The sequence below is a fragment of the Grosmannia clavigera genome (genome assembly GCF_000143105.1).
Source record: "Grosmannia clavigera kw1407 unplaced genomic scaffold GCSC_168, whole genome shotgun sequence".
NCBI classification, from domain to species: Eukaryota; Fungi; Ascomycota; class Sordariomycetes; order Ophiostomatales; family Ophiostomataceae; genus Leptographium; species Leptographium clavigerum.
The window spans coordinates 204,695-229,497 of NW_014040771.1; the positions used below are offsets into that span (position 1 = coordinate 204,695).

The following is a 24,803-nucleotide window of genomic DNA, read 5'->3' on the forward strand; positions in this document are numbered from 1 at the left end:
TGGAGCGAAAAAGCCTGGCCGGGGTACAAAGTACTCCGCAAGGTTGAACTTGTGCTTAGAGTGGCTGCCAGATGCTGCTCCGTATTGTTATTATTAATACTGACCTGTCCATTTTTACTCTTGTTCTTGCCTAAAACGGATGCAGCGGGTACTAAGCAGAGACTATTGAGAAGGCCAAATATATCTTACCTTGTAACGGCCGCATTGAGCTAAACGGACGATAAAGCCACTCCCACTGAAGCACGTCTGCGGGCATATCCCTGTTGCGACATGGTCTGCCAAAGGTCTGACGAATAAGCCGAAAATCACGATGAAGAGGACGATTGGATGGCGGGCATGTCCTTGCAGATGAGAAGATACGAGAAGAGAGAAAAAGAGAAACAGAAAGAGACGAGTATATTTGGGCCTCAACGTCTCCGTGGTCCCCGAGCTCGCCGAGCTCGCCGAGCTTGCCCCGTGTCCCCTCCTCTGCTCAGGATCCTTCAGTGAGGATGCCGCTCTCGACCAGCTCCCGGTACAGTTCCGGCTCGAGAAACTTGCCGGTGGCGATGTCCTCGCTGAGGCCCTTCCGGCGCCGCGTCTTGAGCACAAAATCGCGGGCGGTGGCCTGCACGCTAGCCATCTGCATCGGCCGCAGCACCACGTCCTTGTCGAGCGGGTCGCCCGGGATGACCTGCCAGCGGTCAAAGACCATGCTGACCAAGGCAGCGCCCTTGGACGTGATGCGCAGGTCGGTCTCGAAGCCAAACGAGTCGATGACCGGCAGCAGCCCGGTGACGCGTGACAGGTTCGTGCCGGCTACCGAGACATCGGTCAGCACGTGACCACGCCGCCGCGACAGCAAATTGTAGAGCTCGTTGGACGCGCTGCCCGAACCCGTCATCGAGACCTGGTAGACCGGCTCCATCAGCCGCGGCGATGACAGCAAGAAAGATCCGTAGCAGGCTCGACGCGCCGTCGGGATGATCTGGCCGCCGCCGCGGTAGATGGCCTCCTGGGCTAGCGACACGTCCATTAGCTTGAACTTGGTGTTGCGGATCGCTGCCTTGTTAGCTCGGACTTTACTCGGAACAGTGTGGGGACAAACTTGCGTTCTTCGCAGAGAGGTCCCTCCCGGGCAGCCCAGCTGAAGCCCTGCCGGATGGACTCCTTGACCGTGCTGAGCAGCTTCTTGTCGACTTCGCCTGGCAGCGTGTCGTCCTGCAGGATGTTGGGCCCGTTCTCCTCCGGCCCAAAGGCCCAGATGCTGCGGGCGGCCAGCAGATCCCAGTCGTACTTGTCCTGGAAGAACTTGGCCGTCTTCCGCACCGGATCCCGGATGCGCACCGCGCCCGTCTCGATGTCGCGGGCCAGCCCGTCCTCCAGCGGCTCGGCCACCATGGTGATGCGGTTCTTCTTGTTGGGCGTGGTGGTCCAGCACTTGGTCGACGACTCGTCCACGACCGTCTCGCAGAAGCGCGTCAGCGGGTCTGACACCTTGATTTCCATGTCGGCGTACAGCAGCCGCAGGTCGTGCATGACGCAGTCCATGTATAGCTCGCCCGTGCCGATCAGGATGTGCTCGCCCGACTCCTCGACCTTGGTCGTTACCAGCGGGTAGCTCTTGTTGATCTTGCGGATGCCGTCCAGCATCTTCGGCAGCTCCGATGGGTTGACCGGCTCCACGGCCACCTTGAAGACCGATTCTGTGTAGTGCGTCACCGGCCGGAAGATGTACGCGTCCTCGTCCTCGTCGAACCGCCGTGCCACCACCGTCGCCGACTTGACGATCGAGTTGTCCACTCCGCCCAGCAGCACCAGGTTGCCCGCCGGCACGCCGTCTGTCGCGATGTTGTAGCGCGTCTCCGCGATCCACACGTCGGCAATCCGCGCTGGCGCCATGTCCTCCTCGTCGTCCAGCGAGTAGCCCTCGCCCAGCACCCGCACTTCCATGCCTGGCCGCGCAATGCCGCTCAGCACCCGTCCCAGCGCGTTGAAGCTCTTGGCGTCGCTCGAGCTGAACAGCTTCGTCACCTCCACCACCAGCGGCCCGTCTTGGTCACACGTCTCCATCGCCCGTGCCACCCTGCTGTCCAGCGGCCCGGTGTAGTACCGCTGCAGGTGTCGTGCTGCTGCCTCCACCGGCGACGGCACGTGCTTGACCACCATGTCTGCGAACGCTGCCGGTGGCCCGAAGAACTGCTCACACACCAGCTTCAGCAGTACCTTGGCATCGGCCCGCAGCTGCGACGGCTTCAGCACGATGCCTAGCTGCTCCAGAAACACCTTGAGCTCGCGCGGGCTCTCGCTGATCGTGTGCGTGAACAGCTTGTAGATCGGCTCTAGCACAAAGTGCACAAACGACCGCTTCGCCTCTGCCTCCACCGCCTTGCGCGTAAACGACCGCTTCTTCGGGTTGAAGAACACGTCGCCCCACAGCCGCCGCGCAAACTCGTCCACGTCCATCGCCCCGAAGCTGTCCGCGTACATCTTGGCAAATGACGGCAGCGTGAAGCACCAGCCCAGACTCGTGCACGCAAACAGCACGTTGCCCTTCTCCGGGCTTACCCGCTTCGCATCGATCGGCCCTGGCATCGTCTCTGCAATCACCCGGTTGACGTCCTCGATCGTGTGCTTGAGCTTGTAGTAGGCGTCCGCCGGCGGCAGCTTGAGCTCCAGAATCAACCGGTCCACCTTGTTGATTACCAGCGTCAGCGGCAGGTCCTCCAGCACCGCGTGTCGTATGATCATCTCCGTGTGCAGCTGCACGCCCTCCACCACATCCACCACCAGGCAGAGGCCGTCCACCAGCCGCAGAGCTGCTGCCACCTCGTCCGCAAAGTTGACGTGGCCAGGCGTGTCGATCATGTTGATCAGATGCGACTTGCCTCTCGTCGTTGGCAGCACCAGGCTCATCGGCGCGCTCTTGATCGACACCCCCCGCTCTCGCTCCAGAATGTGCACATCCGTGTACCGCAACTGCTCGTCTCGTCGCCGACCCGATCGCTGCTCTAGCCGCTCGGCAATATCATGTGTCTCCAGCACGAGCATGTCCATGAAGGCCGTCTTGCCGTGGTGCAGCTGCCCGGCAAACGCAACGTTTCGTATCTGCTCCGGGTAGTTCGTCAGGTCCGTCATGAACCCCCGGTCGAAGAAAACGCGTGGCAGATCGGCCTCCTCCACGCTGAATTTCTTCTGCTCGACCGGCGCCACAATCGGCTCCGACAGTGGCTGCGCATCCTCCTCCTGCACCAGGGCCTCCACCTCTGACCCGTATACTTGTGCTGCTGTCGGATAGTACTGTTTGTCCTCGTGAAGGATCACAGCATTCGATGGTCCGTCATCTACAGAACCGACGACAAATCAGTCATTAGCAGCCCAAGCATTGTGCATCCAGTGCGCCACCTGGGATCCTTACCATCCATTTCCATTAACTCCTGACCAACGCCCTCTGCGCCTCCCGCATCCTCGTCATCGTAGCCATAGTTGTCGGCCTCGGCCTCGGCCTGCTCAGATCCTTCTTCAGACCCCTCGGGCTCTTCGCCGATGAAGTTGCCAAATCTGATCACAATGTTAGAGCAAGGGTATATAAAATCACACGTAGGGACTGGCCGTACTCGTCGTAAAGGTCATCCATGGTGACGGGTAGTCTGTGTTGTTTGTGGTGGACTGCGCGCACAGGGTGTCGAAATTGGCGACTGCAGTGTATTTCAGTCCAGACGCGCGACGCTGGAAAAGCTCCCCAAAAATTCTCTATGGCGCAAGGCTGTCATTGCGTGCAGTGTGCTGCAAGGCTACTTGTGGCTTAGTGGCTGGTGAAATGCGCTGTGATTGGCTGCATGTGTACCTGTAGCGGATACTCTTTTCTTCTTCACTAGCATGTGGTTCAACGCAACAAACAACCGGTCATCATCTTGACGGCGACCCGACGACACGATGGTAAAGCCGCTCGTTTTCAAAGGCGACAAGAAGCCGAAGAAGAGAAAGCACAGAGACAAGGATGCGGCCGAGGAATCGCGCAAGAAGCAGGAGCTGATTGCCGCCAACGACGAATCGATTGCCGAAGACGACACCTGGGTTTCAGCCGAAGTCCTGACCGACGTAGCTGGTCCTATCTTGCTGGTGCTGCCAAGCGCAACTCCCACGGCCCTGGCCTCGGATGCGAATGGCACCGTCTTTTCCATGCCGATCGAGAACATTGTGGATGGCAACCCGTCCAGTGCCGAGCCCCATGACGTCCGACAGGTCTGGGTTGCAAGCCGCATTGTCGGAACGGAACACTTTCGCTTTAAGGGACATCATGGAAGGTGGGTTCCCTGCCTTGGCCTCTGAGCTCGCTGTTTTTCCTCGTCTTCTGGGCTGACCGGTTACTTTAGATACCTAGGATGCGACAAGTACGGCCTCTTTTCGGCCACGGCCATCGCTGTGTCCCCGGTAGAGTCGTTTGTGCTCGTCGAGACCGAGGACACGCCCGGCACGTTTCAAATCAAGACCCTGCGCGACACCTACTTGTCTGTGCAACTGTCGACATCGTCCAAGGCCGGCTCGGCGCCAGAAATCCGCGGCGACGCGACCGAGAGCAACACCAATACAACAGTGCGCATCCGCATGCAAGCTCGGTTCAAGCCCAAGATCAAGGCGTCCAAGGAAGAGAAGGCCCGGGAGAAGATTAGCAGGCGCGAGCTGGAAGATGCCGTGGGGCGGCGGCTGGAAGACGACGAGGTGAAGCTGCTCAAAAAAGCCCGGAGAGAGGGTGACTATCACGAGAAGCTGCTGGATGTAAAAGTCAAGCACAAGCACGACAAGTATGGCTGAGAGAGGCACATGACCGCCCGAACAAGGCTGCATTCCTGTTTGTTCTACTACGACAATGGCGGCCTCCATGCCCTGATCTTGCCGTCTTCTCCGCATGTGTAGACAACCTGCTGCTCGTCGAAGACACAGAAACCGCGAACGATATCTGAGCCATGAGCACCGGGAAGGCCGACAACAGATTCTAAATCAACCCCCCATCCTTGGTGTTTGGACAAATGGACTAGCTTAAACATCCCCGCACTAAAGAGTGTTAGTCGAAGAATATAAACAACATGTGTCATTATGTCTTCGGGCTCTTTTACAGATACATACTCTTGTGCTCCGGCTCCAAGCACGGCCCCAGTGAATCCTGCCTTTGGTAGCATATTGGCAACGTATTGGCAGCCCAGTGTCTGTCGCGTATCCCCAAAGTCTTTAGTGGCAGAGCCTGCTTCCCGCTCTTCGGCCATATCGTACATGGCCAGCTTCTCGTCGTGTGACAGCGCGTATACTTCGCTGTCGCTGAGGAAGCCTGCGTGGTGGATTGAGGCTCCGTGGTTGAAAGCCTGAATGACGGCCTCGTCTTCATCTGTTATCCGGGTATCACATATGTTCACCAAGCCGTCTGTAGAGCCGGACAAGAGTACATGATTGTGTCGTGGGTGGAAGGCCAGCTTTCTAGCTGTTAGCTAAACATCCCCACCACTGGGCTTTTTTCATGAGAGATAGACATACTTCTGTCACATCGTCACTGTGAACGTCATTGTAACTGACTTTCGGGGAGGTGCCGGCCCTGACATCCCTGAGAGCCATTGTTAGTGGAGGAGGGAACGAGAGAAAGAAAGGCCATACCAGATCACGATTGAGGCTTGATAGCCAGCAAGTTCTGTCCCTGCGGCGATAGACTGGCTCTGTGGCTCACAGGCAAGCGACAATATGTTGGCATCACAAGAGCCTGGAAGAAGTGCTGTTTAGTACACTATATATGCTGTTTGATGCAGCCGCCTCGGGAGAAGTTGAAGATCACTCACCAACCTGGACGGTGACCCCTGGTCCTTGTGCCGAGTCGCGCAGATCCCACAGGGATACCGTGCCGTTCTCACCAGCCGTAGCTAGGACACAGCCGGCTGCATCCAGGGCCTTTGCCGTTGTGAGATTGCCATGGGACGTCTGAAAGGTGCGATTTGGGCCACTGCCCACACGAAGCGGGTCGAACAGAGACAGTCTTCCGTCCGATGATATCGCAGCCAGACCTGAGGCTAGTGGGATCAGGTCGAGAACATATGGCACTTCAGGTCCAGAATACTGGTATTCGTCTGCACCAACGAGCTCATACATGATGGCCTCGTGTGCACTAAGTCGCTTTCCGGGAAACAAAGGCTTTTCCTTGAGTTTGGGCTCTTTTATCGAGATATGTCTGCAAGCACATCCTACTTTTTGCTTGGCCAATAAAATCAGCTTTCGATCCGAGCGACTTTTTCATTGGCTTCTTGTGGGCTGAAAAAAGTTGTAAGTGATTATTATCGTGAACAGCCAGGCTTTATCGCGCTGACTAATATTCCAAATTTGTGGGTCCACGCGCATTCTTTCTGACGTAACTGGCTGCTAGTCCCGTATTACTGTTCTGGCAGGTATCTTGCAGGAACCACTGGAGCTTTACCAATCTTGCCAGCTTGCAGCATGGTAAGTAATCCCCTAGAAAGACCAGATATCTTGGATGGGGTCAACGTCACGACATAGACACTTTTAAGTATTACCGCACCATGCCACACCACTAGAACGGGCGACAACAGCACGCCGGTTTACATGCATTGTGTTTCATTTTAGAAGCGATGGTCTGGCACTGTTCCTTGCTTTGATACCTCTCTCTTTTCTTTTCCCTCGCAACCCAGACTACCCTCACCCTTTCGAAGATGCGACGGCCCTTTCTTTGGGGCACTCGTAAGCTCGGCGTCCCCTCCCCGCCCATTAGGCTCAATGACGAACGCCGTGACTGACCTCCATACCCCGACAGTGCTTCTGCAGGTCATATCCGTGACCTGTGCCGATCCACAGCACAGCGATGTACGAGAAAAAGGAGCCGCGAAGGATGCCGGGGTCCGGGACCACGTGACGCCGGAAGATATCCTTCTCAGAGCGCCGACCGACAACGGCCGGGAAAGTGGTATGAGAACACGCTCAGGCTCATCGGGGCCGTGTAGGGGGTCTATGAGTGCGACGTACACCCGATGCTGACATATGGCGATAATGCTAGGACGTGACCTCGTCGACGCTGCCCTCGTGAAACTGACGACGATACCATCCCAACCACACTACCGAAAACGAAAACAAAATGGGTACCTCTCACTAGCCTTTCGCTTTATCCTAAAGGCAATGCCCAGCTTTTCCATGCGAGGTCCGCCACCACTACAGCAGCAAGATACCTCGTCGCAAGCAGCCCCGATAGCCCTAATCGAGGCCGTGCAGTTGCTCGAAGAGTCGGCTCGCGAGGACAATCCGGATGCACTGTACCTCCTGGCCGAAATGAACTACTACGGAAACTATTCGCATCCGAGAAACTTTCCGGCTGCCTTCGACTACTACCGCCGGCTCGCAGACACGCATGGAAACAGCTCGGCACTGTACATGGTCGGACTGATGTACTCGACTGGCATTGGCAACGCAGTTGAGCGAGATCAGGCCCGGGCCCTGCTATACTACACATTCGCTGCGCTGCACGGCCACACCCGGGCTGAAATGACCGTGGCTGCGCGGCATCATGCCGGCATCGGGACCCCTCGGAGCTGTGAGCAAGCACTGCAGTATTACAAACGCGTGGCGGATAAGGCCATTGCATGGTACCGCTCGGGGCCCCCAGGCGGTATGGGCTGGGTCCAGCAGCCGTATCGTATAGCAGACGAATTTGGAGGCGTCTACGGCGTAGGGGCCAGCGTCGTCAGCTCAGGAATCCATGCCCCCCGTGCCCAGCCGCACTCTGACGCCTACGCCTCGATCGACGATATCATCGAGTACCTAGATCTCATGGCACAGAAGGGAGACTTCAAAGCCGCCCTGAACGTAGGACGGATTTACTACGAGGGCCAGCGGATGCTTGAGCGCGATATGCAGATGGCACGGAAGTACTTTTATATGGTGGTGAGCAAGTACTGGAAGAAAGACGGCAGCATCGTGGATAGTCCGAAGCCGTCTCTGGATAAAACGGCTGCCAGTGCAGCGGGGTTTCTCGGCCGCATCTACCTGCGCGGAGATGGCGTCGAGCAGAACTTTGAACGGGCCAAGTTTTGGCTCGACCGCGGAATCGCCTTTGCTGACCCCCAGTCCCAATACCTGATGGGCCTGATGTTGCTGCACGGTTACGGCGGCACTACCAATGTCGATAGGGCTTCAAAGCTTTTCCGGTCAGCAGCTGAGCAGAACTATACGCCAGCCCAGGTGGAGCTGGGCGTGCTCTATCTAGACCAGGGACAGGCCGAAGATCTTCGAATAGCAAACGACTACTTTGAGCTGGCGGCTCGGTACGGAAACATGCAGGCATATTACTACCTGGCCGAGATGATCCACCATGGGGTAGGCCGTGATAAGGCATGTGGACCGGCTCTGAGCTATTACAAAAGTGTCGCCGAGAAGGCGGATCCGTTGGTGTCGTCCTGGACAGAGGCAAACCAGGCGTACGAAGATGGAAACTACGAACTGGCTCTGCTCGAGTATCTTGGAGCAGCCGAGCAGGGCTATGAGATGGCCCAGAACAACATCGGTTATCTGCTAGACCCGCAGCAGTCCAATCTAAAGCTTCCGTCGATTCTCTCTCGCCAGATGGTCAAGAAGGGCCTGCTGGATGAACCGGCACTGGGCCTGATCCACTACACAAGATCCTCCCGACAGCACAATGTGGATTCGCTTGTCAAGATGGGCGACTTTTACCTGTATGGCATCGGCACGAAGAAAGACGTTGATAAAGCGGTGCAATGCTATCTGGGTGCAGCCGAGTACCACCAGAGCGCACAGGCGCTGTACAACTTGGGGTGGATGCACGAGAATGGTGTCGGCCTCGACCAGGACTATCATTTGGCGAAGCGCTTTTACGACTATGCGTTGGAGACCAACGAAGAGGCATACCTGCCGGTGTCGCTGACCTTGTTGAGACTGCGCCTCCGAAGTGCCTGGAATACATTGACGCATGGCCAGATCAATTCTATCCAGGATGAGCCTGGTTAGTATTCTGTCCCTTCCCCACGGGTTTTCGCGAGGCTATGCTTCTGGCACTAACATGTTCGAGTCCCAGCACGAAAATGGTCGTTCAGTGAGTGGATCGAGACCTTTACTAGCAGCGCCGGATACCATGATGTAGAATACTACGACGAGTACGACGACACGTATTTGGACGACGAAGGCAGATTTGAAGATCTCCCCGAGTTAGGTTTGGTTGAGCCTGTCATAATCATCGGCGTGGTCATGGCCATTGTGTTTCTACTGTACTATAGGCAACAGAGACGGATTGCCATCAGACAGGAAGAGGAGGCACGGCAACGACAGCAGCAGGGCCTGGCGCAACATCTGCAAGGCTTCCAACCAGCTGCAGACAGGGGCTTCTTCCCGCCACCGGGCCCCGACCAAGCCGCCTGGTTAGCAGGCGGCGTAGGGCATTGATGCTGCATGCTTCTGTACAATGGAAACGACAAAAAATAAGAGCGACGGTTTTGGTAGACTCAAATCATTTTGAATTTTGCTGCAACACTTTTTGCGCAGAACACAAGACAGTCAATTGATCATAAAACGCAATCTTCTTTCTACTAAGATCAACTGAATATTACGTGTCTGAGCGGGACTTTGTTTATCCATTGCAGATCATTCTTGTTGTAGAGCCAGGCCGTGAGTAATTTTTCAACTTTCCAGTGTTCAGACACACGGGAGACGGTCTGTTGTGTCTTACCTGCCCCTTCTGACGTTTTGTTGGTTTCAGCCTTGACGAGGGCAAGCCCCCGGTTTTACTCTAAGAAACTAAGAAAGTCCGTGTACATTCGGTTGGGCGCTGCATCTTGCCGAAAAGCGCACATTGCGTCTAAGCTGGGAACTGCTAGGACTTCGTGGTGGATGATCTCCATCCCAGTCTCGCTCAGTGGCTTTAACAAATGCCACCTGTCAAATCTTTACGTTTATCCTTTCGGTCTAATCTGTGTTTGAGAGCTCGTTGCGTGAAAACTCCCGGTTGATGATTACCTCCGCTTGCTCATAAGGGCATTTCCTTCCTCTTGTTGAAGAAAACAGATTCCGAGCCAAACATACAGCAGGCAATATCCAGATTTCCTCTACACTACCAAAATAAACACAACGTTAGATGACAGGTTTCATCTCACAAGGCAAGCAGTCTTTCTACCGCTTGTAATAGTCTGCAAGTTTAACTTCTGGACCCAAGAAGCCATAGTGAGAAGTCGTCTATGCGCTTAAGTGCGGATTTGGGCGGAAGCGTATCCGTAGAGCTGTCATTCCTCCGGCGTCATGCGGGCTTCTGTTTGCCAATACGTCCTATGTGTCTATCTTATGAATTGGAGAGAAATCGAGGAAAAATAAAAGTGCATCTTTTGCTAGGCATGCAATAGAGATTTTTAAATGTTAATCCTGCTTGGTAAGGTTGTCTATCTGCGGTAAATGGGCTTGAAAAATGGCAAATGTGTGATAAGCTAAAAATATGCATATGTAAAAAAAAACAAAAAAAACAAAGGTAGGCAAAAACGTACAGCAGCGGGTATTCGCTGGTCGTCACCGACCCAACTACTAATCCGCCGATTACTGGTTTAACTAGGGGAGAGCGGACGGGATCCCGTGCTTTCCAGTATCTATGGCCGTACGTCCTAAAACATACTAAAAAATGGTATTATGTAGCCTACGTTTGAGCACGAGGCTTTTGCCATATCCCAAAGTAGCAGGTACGTCCCACTTGACGCTGCCTCTCAGCAACCTTCTTTGCACGGGCGAGTTTCTCCCTTTGTGCTTTTTCGTTACGATAAGACTGCCTGCAGGACATTCAGAAAGCAGATGGAGGCACAGGAGAGGCTCGCCCACTGCTGCGCACTCTCAATCCGTTGACACTATCTCTGGCGACAGCGTTCGATGTTGACTCCGGCCGCCAAGCGGCGCCGCCGAGCAGAGGAGGCTACTGCTGTTCTGAAGCGGCCCTTTCGGTCTCCGGCCGTGAAGAGGCAGCAGGACAACGAGCAGGCGTCAGGTCGAGAAGAGCCGGCCGCAGCCACAGCAGCAGCATCACTGCTCGCAGCACCCCTAGGCAGCAGTGCAGCCCCATCCATAGCCTCGCCCGAGCGGAGACACAAACAGAGAACCGTACCGGTGGTACCAGAAGCAACCGTCTCGCTAGCTGATCTGGTCGCGCAGTTTGAGCGAGACCTCGATGCAGGGGACCGCGTCATCCAGCACGCCAGTGCTTCTACCGAGGGTGGCGCCGAAGGTGGCGCCGAGAGTGAGCTGCCCGCGCTCATTGCCCGGTGGCGCGAGGCCGGACGGACGGCGGCTGACGAGGTCTTTGTGCTGGTGTCTGAGCGCGTGGCACGGGCAGGAGGCGCACGGGCATGGCGGTCCATGATGCGGCAGGCCGGCAGTGAGAACTATTATGACGAATCGAGGACAAGACGGCCGAGGCACGACGATTATGAAGAAGGAGACAGAATTACGGAGGCCGAAGAGAAAGATTATGAGAGAGAGGAATCAGCAGAAGAGGAAGAGGAACAAGAGGTATGGGCCCTTAGAAGCTACAAGCAACTCGATTTCTCACTGACTATTTCAGGGATTCACCATGGCGATGATGTTGGCAAGCATGCAAGTGGATGCGGACGTGCTTGGGTATGACGAAGCAGAGGAGCGGTGGAAAGACTGAACATGCTGTACATTGAAATGGGGGATAGGCTTGTGAGATATAGACAGGAGGGATGGATTTGTTCGCGGTGATATGCATACAACTGGATGCAGGGGAACATATCATATTGCAATCTTTTTTTTGTCACGCTAAAACGCTTCAATATATGAACTACGTTACTCATGAGCCATGAACATGAACAAAACGATACCTTGTCACGTTGCCCAGAAACCAAAGCCAGCTGACCGCGGGCATCTAAACTCTTCCCGACATAAAGAAACTCCTCGCAAAGAAGTGCAAACCCAAGCCAGGTATTAGTACAGCCGAGGTCAGGACCGGCTCAGTCCATTTCCATGGCATCATCGTCATCGTCGAACCGAGCAGGAGACTGCAGCATAGACGAGGACTCTTCGTCGGTCATGTCCGAGACGCCAGGGCTACTTGGACCCTGCGGGCTGTCCAGGCACTGCCCACGCTGCCGCTCTCTAATGCGGGCGCGGGCATCCAAAATAGCCTGGCGGACGCTGTCGTGCTCGGGTGCCACGGAGAGCGAGCTGGGGTCGTTGTAGAGCACGAGCTGCATGCCGGCCAGCTCACCGTCCTCGTTGACCCGGATAGGCCGGGGGATGGCGGGCACGAAGCCGGCGTTGGACCGCGCAGCATCGCGCAGGTGCTTGTTGACGTGGGGCAGGAAGACGAGCTTTCCATCGCCGTCGCCGTCCGAGTCAGAGCCGCTGGCCAGCTCGTCGTCGATGTTGTGGATGTACACCTTGAACTTGGTGTCGTCCACCTGCATGTCGGAAGACTCATCAGCGGTGCGTGATGGAGGAACTGGCACAGCCGGTGCTGCTACTGTCTCGAAAAAGGCTCGTGCCGGGGGATACTGTGCGGCGTCCGGCAATGCCGACTGGTTCTGTCCGTGCAGAGTTTCATGGAAGGATGACGAGGGGACGGGCTGGTGCTCGACTGGTGATCTAGTGCTCGCGACAGGAGCGTAGATCCTGGTACCACTTTGTTCTGGTTGAGATTAGCACACGTAGAAAGGCACCAGAACGGTGGTGATGCAGCAGAGCGGAGGACATCAGCTGAAAGAGGTCGACTGAACCGATCACGGCCGCCTGATAAGACTGCCTCGTATGTCGAGGACAGCAGCGAAACAGGAGCAAGAATTGGAAAAAAGGAAGAGAAAGACAAGCATACCAATGTTCAGCAAACTCAGCCGCTTAGACAGACGCTCGTTGTTGTCGAGCGAATCGACGGCCTTCCGCTTGCTGTGGCGGGTCAGTCCGGCGGGCATAGTGCTGTTCGCCGGCTGTGACTGCAGCAGCATGGTCGCTAATTTGTAGGCGGTGTGTATGCTGCGGGCGCTGGCGACTAATTTTCTGCCCTAACTGCACCTCTTCTCGGCAGTAGTGGTCTGAGGCCTGTCGTCTTCGGTCTTCAGTCCCACGAATCGTCAGGCTCTCCGATCGACAAGCTGCCTCGACCTCTGTTCCCTTCCTGCGACCTCGGAAGACGACCGGACAACAGGCGAACACGGGAAAGCGGCGCGTGCTCAGGCACAGGACCCTCTCTCTATCCGAGTGCGGATGGGGACAGATTGGTTGGCCCAGACCGCAAATCTAGTGGCTCGCCGAGGGAGATCGCTCTGGTCTCGTCCTGTTTACCGGTATTTTCCCTTATCTCATGCAAGGAGGCGTTTAGAGCCGCGACGCTGTACCGCTGTGACTCAGACGTTGAATTGAGATGTTGCAAGGCCGGCGGCTGGTCGGAGCGACTACGCAGTCGGAATGGGCTGAGCTGGCCGAGTTGGCTGACTTGGCTGGATTGGTGGCGGCCGGTGCTGGAAGGGCGGGAGATCTGGCGTGCCAGGCCAACTTAAGCAGGGGCGCAGGTGGTGGCGGCTCTGTACCGGCTTTTATCAGGCCCTTGCGCCAGTTGACTCATCCTCGTGGAACGTTCTACCCCTCTGGCGCCGTAGCCCCACGACCCCTCGAGAACGTTCCTTCCGGCTCTGTCTGCTGCACCGGTCCAGGAGCTCTGAGCAAACCCACCACGACCGCTTGGAAAAAATTCACCACCACAACTCGCGGCTTCATAAACGGCCACGCCACCAAGCAGCAGCACAACTCTCGGATTGCCGTCTCGCCCGCCCTCTGCGCTGCTCTGACATTTCGACGCTACCCCGCCCTCTTTGCTCGCCCGTCTTCTACCATGGCCGAGTCGCCAAAATGGACCGGCCTCAAGGTCCGCCAGACCTTTCTCGAATACTTTGAGAAGAAGGGCCACACCATCGGTAAGGCTCGCTTGCTCTGGCGAGCTCAATCCCCCTCATCACCTCTCTGGCCTGACCCGTTCCAGTGCCGTCTTCGTCTGTCGTGCCGCACAATGACCCGACTCTCCTCTTCACCAACGCTGGCATGAACCAGTTCAAGCCAATTTTCCTCGGCACCGTGGCCAAGGCCGACCCTCTGTCCAGCTTGAAGCGTGCTGTCGACACCCAGAAGGTGTGACCGTCTCCTGCTGCTCTGCCCTGCCCTCCTGCTCCTGAGCCAAAGCTGATCCCCCTTGCAGTGCATCCGTGCTGGCGGCAAGCACAACGATCTCGACGATGTCGGCAAGGACAGCTACCACCACACCTTCTTTGAGATGCTGGGCAACTGGTCTTTTGGCGACTACTTCAAGAAGGAGGCCATCGAGATGTCATGGGACCTGCTCACAAACGTCTACGGCCTCGACCCCGCCCGGCTCTACGTCACATACTTTGAGGGCAACCCGGCCATGGGACTCGAGCCCGACCTGGAGGCCAAGAACCTGTGGTTGTCTGTCGGCGTGCCTGAGGACCACATCCTGCCTGGTAACATGAAGGACAACTTCTGGGAGATGGGCGACCAGGGCCCCTGTGGCCCGTGCAGCGAGGTGCACTACGACAAGGTTGGCGGCGGCCGCAATGCCTCCAGCCTGGTCAACCAGGACGACCCGCTCGTTGTCGAGGTCTGGAACAATGTGTTCATTCAGTTTGACCGCCAGCAGGACAAGTCGCTCAAGTCACTGCCTGCCAAGCATGTCGACACCGGCATGGGCTTTGAGCGGCTCGTGTCCGCCCTGCAGGACAAGATCTCCAACTACGCCACCGACATCTTCACCCCCCTCTTCGATCGCATCCAGGAGGTCACCGGTGCCCGCCCGTACACGGACAAGTACGGCAAGGACGACGTGGACGGCATTGACACGGCGTACCGTGTTGTGGCCGACCACATCCGTCTGTTGACCTTTTCGATGGCGGACGGCGCCGTGCCCAACAACGACGGCCGTGGCTACGTCGTTCGCCGCGTGCTGCGGAGAGGTGTCCGCTATGCGCGCAAGTACTTTGGCGCTGAGATCGGCTCCTTCTTCTCCCAGATCCTGCCCGCGCTCGTCGACCAGATGGGCCACCAGTTCCCCGAGATTGCCAAGAAGCAGAAGGACATCAAGGAGATCCTGGACGAGGAGGAAGAGGCGTTTTCGCGGACTCTGGACCGCGGCGAGAGGCAGTTTGAAAAGTACGCTGCGGCAACGGCCAAGAGCGGCGCCAAGACGCTGTCGGGAGCCGATGTGTGGCGGCTCTACGACACGTTTGGCTTCCCCGAGGATCTGACGCAGCTGATGGCTGAGGAGCGGGGTCTGTCAATTGATGCCGAAGAGGTGGCCGTGGCACGGGAGAGGGCGAGAGAGGCCAGCAAGTCGGTCAAGGAGGCGGTGCAGACGTTTGCCAAGCTCAACGTGCACCAGATCGCGGAGTTGGAGAACGAGCACAAGATCGTGCGGCCGAGCTCGGAGGCCAAGTACCTCCGCGGCGACCTGCACAGCCGGGTGGAGCTGATCTACACGGGCACGGGCTTTGTCAAGACGACCAAGGACATCCCGGCCAACACGCCGCTGGGCATTCTCGTGGACAAGACCAACTTCTACGCCGAATCGGGTGGCCAGGTGGCGGACACGGGCAGAATCGTGATTGACGACGTGGCAGAGTTCAAGGTGCTGGACGTGCAGGAGTACGGCGGCTATGTTGTGCACAACGGATACCTCGAGTACGGTGAGCTGAGCTCGGGCGACAACGTGATCTGCGAGTACGAGGAGCTGCGGCGGGCGCCGATTCGCAACAACCACACGGGCACGCACGTTCTGAACCATGCGCTGCGCGAGGTGCTCGGCGACGACGTGAACCAGAAGGGCTCGCTGGTGGACCAGGACAAGCTGCGGTTCGACTTCTCGCATAAGTCGGCGGTGAGCCTGGCGGAGATCAAGAAGATCGAGGAGCTAGCGAACGCGAACATCCAGCGCAACCTCAAGGTGTTCTACAAGGACGTGGACCTGGCCAGCGCGCGCGAGATCGAGGGCGTGCGGGCGGTGTTTGGCGAGACGTATCCGGACCCGGTGCGGGTGGTGTCAGTAGGTGTGGACGTGGACGAGCTGCTGCGGACGCCAAAAAAGGCGGAGTGGCGCGGCTACAGCGTGGAGTTCTGTGGCGGGACGCACGTGGAGCAGACGGGTCTGATCAAGGACGTGGTGGTGGTGGAGGAGAGCGGAATCGCCAAGGGCATCCGGCGGATTGTGGCATACACGGGCGATGCGGCACACCGGGTACAGCGCGAGGCGACACAATTCCAGGAGCGGATCGAGGCGATTGAGAAGCTGCCGTTTGGGCCGGAGAAGGAGACGGAGATCAAAGCGGCACAGCACGACCTCAACCAGCTGGCCATTTCGGCGCTGGCCAAGGAGGAGCTGCGGACGCGGTTCGCCAAGGTGCAGAAGGACGTACTGGACGAGCTGAAGAAGCGGCAAAAAGCCGAGCTGAAGGCGGCTGTCGGCGCGGTGACGGACCACTTTGCGAAGCCAGACAACAAGGAATCCAAGGTGTTTGTGGGCCACCTGCCGATCTCAGCCAACGCCAAGGCCATTTCCGAGGTGATGAACCACTTCAAGACGAAGGACAAGGAGCGGTCCGTGTATGTGTTTGGCGGCAGCCCGTCGGAGGGCGTCGTGCACGGCGTATATGTGGGAACTGTGAGTTTTTTTCTTTTCCTTTTCTTTTCTTTTGGTTTTCTCTCCGCCTCTTTTTGATTTCCCTTCTAACAAATCAGCATCTCGCATCCAAGGGCGTCACGGCGGAGCAGTGGTCGACTGCTGTCAGCGACGTGGTGGGTGGCAAGGCGGGCGGCAAGGAGCCGACTCGGCAAGGCTCGGGAACAAAGCCAGAGAAGCTCGAGGACGGCGTGAAGCGGGCAGAGGAGTGGCTGGCCGAGAAGCTGAAGGGGTTGGAACTGTAAAGGGAACGGGAACAAAACAATAGAAGGCCGGGTACGGAGTGAACGGAGGGACGGGCGGTGATTTCGAAAGAGTATGTTCGTCTCAGTGTCTTGCTGCTATTTCACCGGGTTGCACGCTTGGTTATTTGAGCTGGTATCTTTCGGAGATACTACTAGCTGATGTAGATATGTAGTTGTCTTATGCGGATACGGTGATTACGTAAGGCGTGTTACACAATATACACGAGACAGCCAACATGCTCTCAGACCTATATAGTAGCCAGCATGCTAGCGTTCTTGTACCAGGACAGCAAGGGACTCTCGCCGCTGCGGGTGCGAGTCTGGTCCAGGGAGGCCCAGTTGCGCATAAAGTGCTCGTGGGTGGCGACGCGGGAGTGTTTTCCGGTGACGGCACGGTAGAGGGCCTCGACGACGGTGAAGTCAGTAGGGAACATGATGTCGAAGTAGCCCTGGTGGACGAGGGGGGTAGAGACGGGGACAGGGCGGCGCTGGAAGCGAGTCTGGACGACGGGAGCGTTGAGGCCGGTGATGGCGTCAGGGAGAGCGTGGAAGTCGCTGGTGAGGAGGCGATGGGCGGGAAAGAAGCGGGCGAGGACGGCAAAGAAGTCGAGCAGACGAGTTGGGAGGTATTCTGGGCGGCTGAGGGAGGGGGTATGAGCAGGGCCAGTGCTGAAGAGGCCACGACGGAGGGCGCGAACGAGGGGATTGCGCGAGAAGGGCAGGGGATAGTGGCCGGCAGTGGCGGCGTTGCGAACGCGGAGAAAACGGGCGGCGACAGGATCGAGCTGAGGCTGGTAGAACTCGTAGAGATCACCGTCGGCGGCGACGAGGACGACGGCCTGCAGAGGTTGCTGTGACGCGAGGTCGTAGCGGACGCAGTCGTGGGCGAAGTTGTCAAAGACCTCGAAGGCGAGGAAAAAGCAGGGCGACGGCTCAGGCGTGGTCCAGTCGAAGACAGACTGGTTGATGATCTCGACGCGATCGCCGTGGCCTCGATCTGCAGCAGCCGTGGCGGCTGGCGAGGTGGCTGGCGAGCCGTGCAGTTCACGGCGCTGCAACGACGCCAACGACGAGGAGATCTCGATGATGCGGTAGCGGGTGCGGGCATAGACGGCCGGCTCGTGGACGCGCAGATAGTCGAGGATGTTGAGCATCATAGTGCCGCGGCCAGCGCCCATCTCGTAGATGATCAGATCGTCGTAAGGAAAGCTGGTCAGCATGTAGTTGGCCACCAGGTAGCGGGCCACAGCCTCGCCGTAGTGCGGGCGGAACAGCTCGGTGGGCGTGTACCACAGCTGGCGGGTCTCGGACGGCTCGCCGCCCTGGGCGACAGCAGCGGCATCGAGGCCGTCCTCAAAATCGCTGTAGCGCTGGCTGAGAATGGCGCTGAACTCGGGCTCGTCGCGCATCTCGGTGAAGCGGAAGGGCTCACCGGGCGTGAAGATGACGACCTGCTTGGAGAAGTAGCCGTAGTGAGGGTTGTAGAGGCTGTCTGGGGGAGTCAGCGGGCGTGGCTGGCAGCAATAAGTATAAAGGTAGTCATGCTATTGCGAAGAACCCACCCTCAATAAAGTCTCGCATCAGCATCTTGACCCGACGCGGCCGTTCGCGACGCAGCCGCAGGTCCTGGGCCGTCACCATCGGATACTCGGCATACTCGACCGACATGTCGGCGGGAAAGAGGTCGGTGCGCTGCTGCCAGTCGCTCTCGTTGGAGCGGTCCCGCCGGGGCGCTGATGCATATGGCCGGTGCTGTTGGTGGTGCAGCTGGTGGCGGCGGGCCAGCTGCAGCGACGACGCAAGAAAGGCAAAGTTGCGTCGTGGCCGGCAGTCCAGGTGCCGGAACAGCTGGCGGAAGAGGCGCGAGACGACAGGCGAGTCCATTGGCGTGAGAGAGCGTGAGGTTGAGGTTTTTCGGAGGGGTTTCTATTCTGAATATAAGATGCGTATCATTTTTATCCCAGCGTGGGCCATCCTATTTGGAGCTCGCTGGTTGGCCAGCTTTAGCGGGCACCGACCAAAGCGGCAGGAGCCGGCGACAAAGAACGGCAGTCGCCAACGAGACTGCTAACGTCATCAGCTAAAGCGAGAATTTTCTGTTTTCTCGTGAGAGAGGCACACAATGTCACTGCAAGACCACCCCAAGGCCTATGGTGCGGCCGCCTTGACGGTGGCGTTTGCGACGGGCGTGCTGGTGACGCTGGGCCTCAAGGACGTGTATCCGGACCTGGAGCGGCTGTACGAAGACAGGCGGAAGCAGAACCAGCTGCGACGAGCGATCCGGCGAGCGGACACGATTGCATCGCGAGAGGAGGCACGGCGAAGAGGCGACAGCGTGGGCGTGCGTCTGGAGGACCACGAGTCGGAGGTGGAGCCAGAGGGCGAGGGCGAGGGTGAGGATGGCTGGTCTCTGCTGGACGAAAGCCGGCTGCTGGACAGCCGGCTGCTAAGCAGGACGAGGCCAGCAGCAGGCCACAGCCGCAGCCACGGCATTGCAGCGGGGCTGGCCGATTGCATTGGTGACACGCCGCTGGTACGGATCGGCAGCCTCTGTGCGGCGACGGGCTGCGAGGTGCTGGCCAAGGCGGAGCTGCTGAATCCAGGCGGCAGTCCCAAGGACCGGGTGGCACTCAGCATGATCCGCACGGCCGAGGCGGACGGGCTGCTGGTGCCGGGGCGCGGCGACACGATCTACGAGGGCACGAGCGGCAGCACGGGCATCTCGATCGCGACGCTGGCCCGCGCTCTCGGCTACGGCGCCCACATCTTCATGCCGGACGACCAGGGCGTTGAAAAGTCGCGGCTGCTGCGCGAGATGGGTGCCGTGGTCGAGCGCGTGCCCGTGGCCCCCATCGTCGACCCGGGGCACTTTGTCAACCGGGCGCGCCGGGCGGCCGCCGAACACAGCCAGACACACACCGACGGCAGCCACGGCTTCTTCTCGGACCAGTTTGAGACGCCGGCAAACGCGGAGGCCCACCGACGGACGACCGGACCGGAGATTGTGCAGCAAGTCGCCAGTCGGAACGGCAGCTCCAGACAGTCTGCCTTTGTCTGTGGCGCCGGAACGGCCGGCACGCTCACGGGCGTGGCCCGGTTCCTCAAGGAGGATGCCGGACTTGGAGACTGGCGCATCGTCGCGGCCGACCCGCAGGGCTCCGGGCTCGTCAATCTCGTCCGCAACGGCGTCCTGTACGCGGCTACGGAAAAAGAAGGCACCCGGCGCCGGTCGCAGGTCGACAGCATCGTTGAGGGCATCGGCATGAACCGCATGACGGCTACGCTCGAGGCCGGCCTCCACCTCATCGACGACGCCGTCGCCGTGTCCGACACACAGGCTTGCCACATGGCCCGCTGGCTCGTCGAGCACGACGGCATCTTTGCCGGCAGCTCGACGGCCGTCAACTGCGTGGCCGCCGTGGCTGTCGCCCTGACCCTGCCGCCCGGAAGCCGCGTCGTCACGCTGCTGTGCGACTCGGGACAACGCCATCTCAGCAAGTTCTACAACGTCATTGACGAGATGAGGGAGGCGGAGGGGGAAGGGACAGAAAAGGCTGCAGGCAAGGACCTCTTGACCATCCTCGGACTCGCGCCGCGAAGCCAGAAGTAAACATGCACACCTGCAATTAACGTGTTGCGTCTGTACACTAAACAACCTGCACCGTAACTCTTTACACGTCCCTGGGCGGGGACAAAAAGGGGGGAACCGGGAATGAAGACCGAGAAGAGGAAGGAAGGAAGAGGAAGAGCAAAGAAGGCAAGGGACGAGACAAGAAACAAAAGCAAAGCAGGTCCATATCCCGCTGTAAGGTCCACCCGTTTCCGTCCTGCACGGCTGCTCACGAGAACTAGGCACGCTTGTCAGTCTTCCGGTCACGGGACACCAGCTATCCACACCACCAAGCCAAGTCCAACTCACCTTCCATCGGTGGCCGCACACGGTGCACTCGCAAAAGGTCGTCATGGGCTCGTCGGCGCTGCGCGTCTGCGCCTGCGTGTAGCTGACCTTGCGCTGCTTGCACTTGCCGCAGGTCAGGGCGTCGCTGATGGACTTTTCCGTCATCGGCACCTGGGCCTTCTTCATGTTTTCCTTCTGGAGGTCGCTCTCGAGCTGCTTCAGGTGGGCCGACTTGAGCTCGTCCGACGACATGACGACAAAGGCGTCAGCCGCGATCTCGCCCGCGACCACGCGTCGTCCCAGCGCCGGGTTCGACCGGTTCTTGAGGTTCTGGAAGAGCGACCGCAGCTTGGCCCGATACTCGGCCGTCTCGCCCTTGTACACCACAAAGGCCGCCTTCTCGACCTCGATCGCCTTGGCCAGCACCCGCTCCGGCAGCTCTGTCGACCGGAACGCGAGCCCGTTGTACAGCAGCCCGATGCAGTTGTCGCGGCTCTGCACGCCCGTCCGGTTGACGTCCACGCCGTCCGTCTCAAACTTGCGCTTGTCGGGATCGCCCTGGAACGAGGCTGTCGCTGTGCCGGATGACGCCGCCACAGCCGGAGCTGCTGCCGTCGACTTGGCTTCGGCTCGCGCGTCTGGTCCGGCCGGTCCTGGCGACGTCGTGCCCCTGCGCTGCGGCGTCCCCGTGCTGCTGCTGTGGTTGGCCGGCGAGGCCCGCTTGCTCGCCGCAGCGCCGCCCGATCGCTTCTTCTCCAGCTCCACCGCCTTCTTCCACTTGGTCACGATCTCCGTGGCCATCGACTTGACCTCGTGGTTGGCGTGTGCCCGCAGCTTGCCGACCGTATGGCCGGCACGAGTTGACTGGGGAAGTTAGTAGGAGGACGAAGAAAAGAGAAACGAAAAAGAAAACAAAGAAAAGAAAACAAAGAAAAGAAAAGAAAAAAGAACGAGAAAAGAACAAAAAGAACATATGCCCCCAAGAAAACACCCACCCGCAGCACATCCTCCGTCGGGGCCACCGCCTTCTTCAGCGTCTCCATGATGGCCAGGATGCTGTGCGCCGGCTCGTTGGACGCAATCGCCTTGTTCAGCGCCTTGACGCGCGACGTGAGCTCGCGCTCAACGCTTCGGTCGGCCATGGCGGAAGTGGCGAGCGATGAGCCTGATGTGATGGGAGAGGGAGGGCAGCGCTAGACCGCGCGATCGTCGAGATGCAGCCGGGCAGGGTTTGCGCAAAACCAGGCTGGGAGCGTGCGAGCTGATCGTTCGATGGGGACGTCTGCCCGAACAAAAGGAAAGGAGGAGGACCACGTGGAAGAACGGACGGGAGGCCGGGTGGCGGATGATGACAGGCCGAGCTCTGCAGCAAGCGTATGGTGGGGAGAGGCAGGAGAGAGAAAAGCGAGATCCGGGGCAGACACTGGTGCAGAGGTCCAAAAGAAACGACAGCAACGCGGGCAGCTCGTCCTTCGGTTGGCGTCGACGCCGTTTGGGGATCTTGCGTTAATACTCCACCGGAAAATTGAGGTTAGCGACCGTGTGGTGTATGTCGCACACTGTGTCTCTGAACTGTATACAGCCTTGCCAGCCTTGTGCTTAGTCATCCTTTTTAGTAGCGGTGTATTTCTGGATGTACAAAGTACAAAGTGAGTCTATTCTGCACCCTTTTCTGCGTCCTTTCCCTTGTCTGCGGCCGGCCGCACCGCCAGATGGTACGTCTCGAGCTGGGCAGCAGTCAGTCGGGTGGGGCTGCGCACGGCGAGGTCCTCGCCCTTCATACTCTTTGGGAAGGCGATGACGTCGCGGACGGACGGCGTGCCGGCGAGCAGGGCGACGAGGCGATCGAAGCCGAGGGCCATTCCAGCATGGGGGGGGCAACCAGCGCGCAGGGCGGCGAGCAGGTGAGCGAACTGGGCGACGCCGGCGTCGTCCATCTGGAGGACGTGGCGCAAAACGAGTTCCTGGACGGCAGCGACGTGGATGCGACGGCTGCCACCGCCGAGTTCGACGCCGTTGACGACGAGGTCGTAGTGGTCAGCGCGGGCTCGAAGCGGATCGGTAGCGAGCAGATCGAGGTCGGCCGTCGTGAGCGGCGCCGTGAACGGATGATGCGTGGCCGAGAAGCCGGCATGGCCGCCTTGGCCCGGCTCCGAGGCCGTGTCGACGTCGCGCGTAAACATGGGGAAGCCGACGACCCAGGCGAAGCAGAAGCGGTGATCCGGCTCAAGCAGACCGCCCGCCACGGCCGCCCGCCACGCCTCGAGGCGCAGCTGGCCCAGCGCGGTCGAGCCACCGCTAAAAGGCTCGCGTCGGCGTGCCTGCAGCAGGACCACGTCCCCGTCCTCCAGACCGCCCAGTTCGACCCCTAGCGTCGCCGCGGCCTCATGACCTAGCGCGGCTAGCCCGCTCAGTGGCTGGCTCGCATCAAACAGCAGCACGGCCGGCTGGCCGTCCGGGTTCTGGCCCAGGGTCGGCGGCAGGCTGTCAAATAGTCGGCGCACAAAGTCGCGGTTCGCGCGCGGGCTGCCGTCCAGACGCAGCCGCACGGCCTCGACGACAGGGTCGGCCAGGTCAGAAATCATGCTGGTAAAGGTCTTTGGCAGAAAGTGGTCGATTTGGTGGATCTGTTGGTGTTAGCAGTTGTCTCTTGTTTTCTTTCTTTTTTTTTTTTTTCTCTTTTCTCTCATCTCGCCGCACCCACCTCTCCTGGTATCCGCAGGTCCGGCTTGTCCGACCCGTACTTGGCCATGGCCTCGTAGTACGAGATGCGCCGAAACGGTTCGTCCGGCAGGGTCGCGTAGGGAACGGCGTCACCGGATGTAGGGGCCTCGGAATGCGGCGTGGGCACGAGGCCACTCTCGTCCGCGCTGCCGATGCCAGCGGGCGCCAACACGTACGTCTGCTGGATGTGGCAGTAGAGGTCGCGGACGAGCTGCTCGACGGTCTGCATGACGTGTTCGCCCGTGGCAAAGGCCATCTCGAGATCGAGCTGGGTGAACTCGGGCTGACGATCGGCACGGAGATCCTCGTCGCGGAAGCAGCGGGCGAACTGAAAGTAGGACGCGGCCACGCCCGAGGCCATGAGCATCTGCTTGAACTGCTGCGGGCTCTGGGGCAGGGCATAGGCCCAGCCGCGACGCCGTGTCGGCACCACGAACTCGCGCGCGCCCTCAGGCGTCGACTTGAACAGCAGCGGCGTCTCGAACTCGCGGAAGCCCGCACCCGTCAGCAGCTGTCGCAGCCGGTCGGCCACGTCGCTGCGGAAGGCCAGTCGCCGCTGTAGCGCCGCCGAGAAGCGCATCTGCAGGTGGCGTGCCGTTGCTGGAAAGACGGCGCCCTTGGACACCACAATGTCGCGCGGAAAGCGGCTGAGCACTTGTATGGCCGCGAGCCGCACCAGCACCTTCTCGCCAGCCTTGCCCTGGCTGTCGGGCACAGACACCACCGTGCCCGTCGCCCAGACCGCGCTGTACGGCGGCACTGCACGCAGCTGCGCGTGCGTCGTCTCGGCGCCGCTGTTGCCCTCCGCCTCCCACGTCGAGTGCAGCTGGATCGGCTGTGGCTCGCCCGGACGCACCACGTCCACAAAGCTCGCCCGCGCCGAAATGTCCCGCCGCCGCCCTAGGAAGCCGTGCACCGTCACCGTCCGGCCCACCTCGAACTCGTCTGCGCTGGAAGCACGCGGGAAGTCAACTGTCGCTGCGTCAGAAACCTGTCTTCGCTCGCAGGATCAGGGCCGCAGCTGCCTCCGTTGTCACCTACAGCTCTGCTTATACTCGTCCCATTGGCTCTCCGACAGTGCCGCTCTGCCAGTCGCCTTTTGCTTTCGTTGCGTCGTCGTCGACAGCTTTCTCGGCCCTGCTGCATCGCGAAGTCGGCAAGACAGACAGGCTCCACGAAGGGCTGCTGGTGGAACATGTCGCCCTGCAACGGCCTGCACGCCTCTGAATGGAAG

General features: G+C 59.1%; 11 protein-coding genes across 11 annotated transcripts; 5 read left to right on the forward strand and 6 right to left on the reverse strand.

Annotated features, from left to right (window-relative positions):
• Positions 1 to 472: 472 nt before the first annotated feature.
• On the reverse strand, positions 473 to 3,616 carry CMQ_1948 (u5 snrnp component; the record flags this gene model as incomplete). The annotated part of the gene is made up of 4 exons (XM_014314874.1): positions 473 to 1,024; positions 1,084 to 3,323; positions 3,398 to 3,540; positions 3,597 to 3,616. The coding sequence occupies 4 exons, from the start codon at positions 3,614 to 3,616 to the stop codon at positions 473 to 475; spliced, it is 2,955 nt and encodes a 984-aa protein (XP_014170349.1).
• A 299-nt stretch (positions 3,617 to 3,915) lies between these two features.
• CMQ_2000 (frg1-like family protein) lies at positions 3,916 to 4,794 on the forward strand (the record flags this gene model as incomplete). The annotated part of the gene is made up of 2 exons (XM_014314926.1): positions 3,916 to 4,286; positions 4,356 to 4,794. 2 exons carry the CDS (start codon positions 3,916 to 3,918, stop codon positions 4,792 to 4,794), a joined length of 810 nt encoding a protein of 269 aa, XP_014170401.1.
• Positions 4,795 to 4,841: 47 nt separating this feature from the next.
• CMQ_1848 (WD repeat protein) lies at positions 4,842 to 6,111 on the reverse strand (the record flags this gene model as incomplete). Its single annotated transcript, XM_014314774.1, has 3 exons — positions 4,842 to 5,034; positions 5,107 to 5,398; positions 5,805 to 6,111. The coding sequence occupies 3 exons, from the start codon at positions 6,109 to 6,111 to the stop codon at positions 4,842 to 4,844; spliced, it is 792 nt and encodes a 263-aa protein (XP_014170249.1).
• A 575-nt stretch (positions 6,112 to 6,686) lies between these two features.
• On the forward strand, positions 6,687 to 9,420 carry CMQ_1975 (ubiquitin-protein ligase sel1; the record flags this gene model as incomplete). Its single annotated transcript, XM_014314901.1, has 4 exons — positions 6,687 to 6,714; positions 6,788 to 6,937; positions 7,028 to 8,983; positions 9,056 to 9,420. 4 exons carry the CDS (start codon positions 6,687 to 6,689, stop codon positions 9,418 to 9,420), a joined length of 2,499 nt encoding a protein of 832 aa, XP_014170376.1.
• A 1,461-nt stretch (positions 9,421 to 10,881) lies between these two features.
• On the forward strand, positions 10,882 to 11,659 carry CMQ_1919 (uncharacterized protein; the record flags this gene model as incomplete). The annotated part of the gene is made up of 2 exons (XM_014314845.1): positions 10,882 to 11,517; positions 11,570 to 11,659. 2 exons carry the CDS (start codon positions 10,882 to 10,884, stop codon positions 11,657 to 11,659), a joined length of 726 nt encoding a protein of 241 aa, XP_014170320.1.
• A 319-nt stretch (positions 11,660 to 11,978) lies between these two features.
• Positions 11,979 to 12,968, reverse strand: CMQ_1890 (uncharacterized protein; the record flags this gene model as incomplete). The annotated part of the gene is made up of 2 exons (XM_014314816.1): positions 11,979 to 12,655; positions 12,839 to 12,968. The coding sequence occupies 2 exons, from the start codon at positions 12,966 to 12,968 to the stop codon at positions 11,979 to 11,981; spliced, it is 807 nt and encodes a 268-aa protein (XP_014170291.1).
• A 416-nt stretch (positions 12,969 to 13,384) lies between these two features.
• CMQ_2029 (alanyl-tRNA synthetase) lies at positions 13,385 to 16,947 on the forward strand (the record flags this gene model as incomplete). Its single annotated transcript, XM_014314955.1, has 4 exons — positions 13,385 to 13,934; positions 14,000 to 14,145; positions 14,213 to 16,684; positions 16,762 to 16,947. The coding sequence occupies 4 exons, from the start codon at positions 13,385 to 13,387 to the stop codon at positions 16,945 to 16,947; spliced, it is 3,354 nt and encodes a 1,117-aa protein (XP_014170430.1).
• Positions 16,948 to 17,195: 248 nt separating this feature from the next.
• On the reverse strand, positions 17,196 to 18,831 carry CMQ_1864 (cog1565 domain containing protein; the record flags this gene model as incomplete). Its single annotated transcript, XM_014314790.1, has 2 exons — positions 17,196 to 18,439; positions 18,510 to 18,831. The coding sequence occupies 2 exons, from the start codon at positions 18,829 to 18,831 to the stop codon at positions 17,196 to 17,198; spliced, it is 1,566 nt and encodes a 521-aa protein (XP_014170265.1).
• A 238-nt stretch (positions 18,832 to 19,069) lies between these two features.
• CMQ_1932 (cysteine synthase 2) lies at positions 19,070 to 20,557 on the forward strand (the record flags this gene model as incomplete). Its single annotated transcript, XM_014314858.1, has 1 exon — positions 19,070 to 20,557. The coding sequence occupies one exon, from the start codon at positions 19,070 to 19,072 to the stop codon at positions 20,555 to 20,557; it is 1,488 nt and encodes a 495-aa protein (XP_014170333.1).
• Positions 20,558 to 20,786: 229 nt separating this feature from the next.
• Positions 20,787 to 21,987, reverse strand: CMQ_1860 (transcription elongation factor s 2; the record flags this gene model as incomplete). Its single annotated transcript, XM_014314786.1, has 3 exons — positions 20,787 to 20,795; positions 20,867 to 21,709; positions 21,841 to 21,987. The coding sequence occupies 3 exons, from the start codon at positions 21,985 to 21,987 to the stop codon at positions 20,787 to 20,789; spliced, it is 999 nt and encodes a 332-aa protein (XP_014170261.1).
• A 513-nt stretch (positions 21,988 to 22,500) lies between these two features.
• CMQ_1891 (aspartyl-tRNA synthetase) lies at positions 22,501 to 24,766 on the reverse strand (the record flags this gene model as incomplete). Its single annotated transcript, XM_014314817.1, has 4 exons — positions 22,501 to 23,472; positions 23,550 to 24,541; positions 24,611 to 24,671; positions 24,737 to 24,766. 4 exons carry the CDS (start codon positions 24,764 to 24,766, stop codon positions 22,501 to 22,503), a joined length of 2,055 nt encoding a protein of 684 aa, XP_014170292.1.
• Between the last annotated feature and the right edge of the window lie 37 nt (positions 24,767 to 24,803).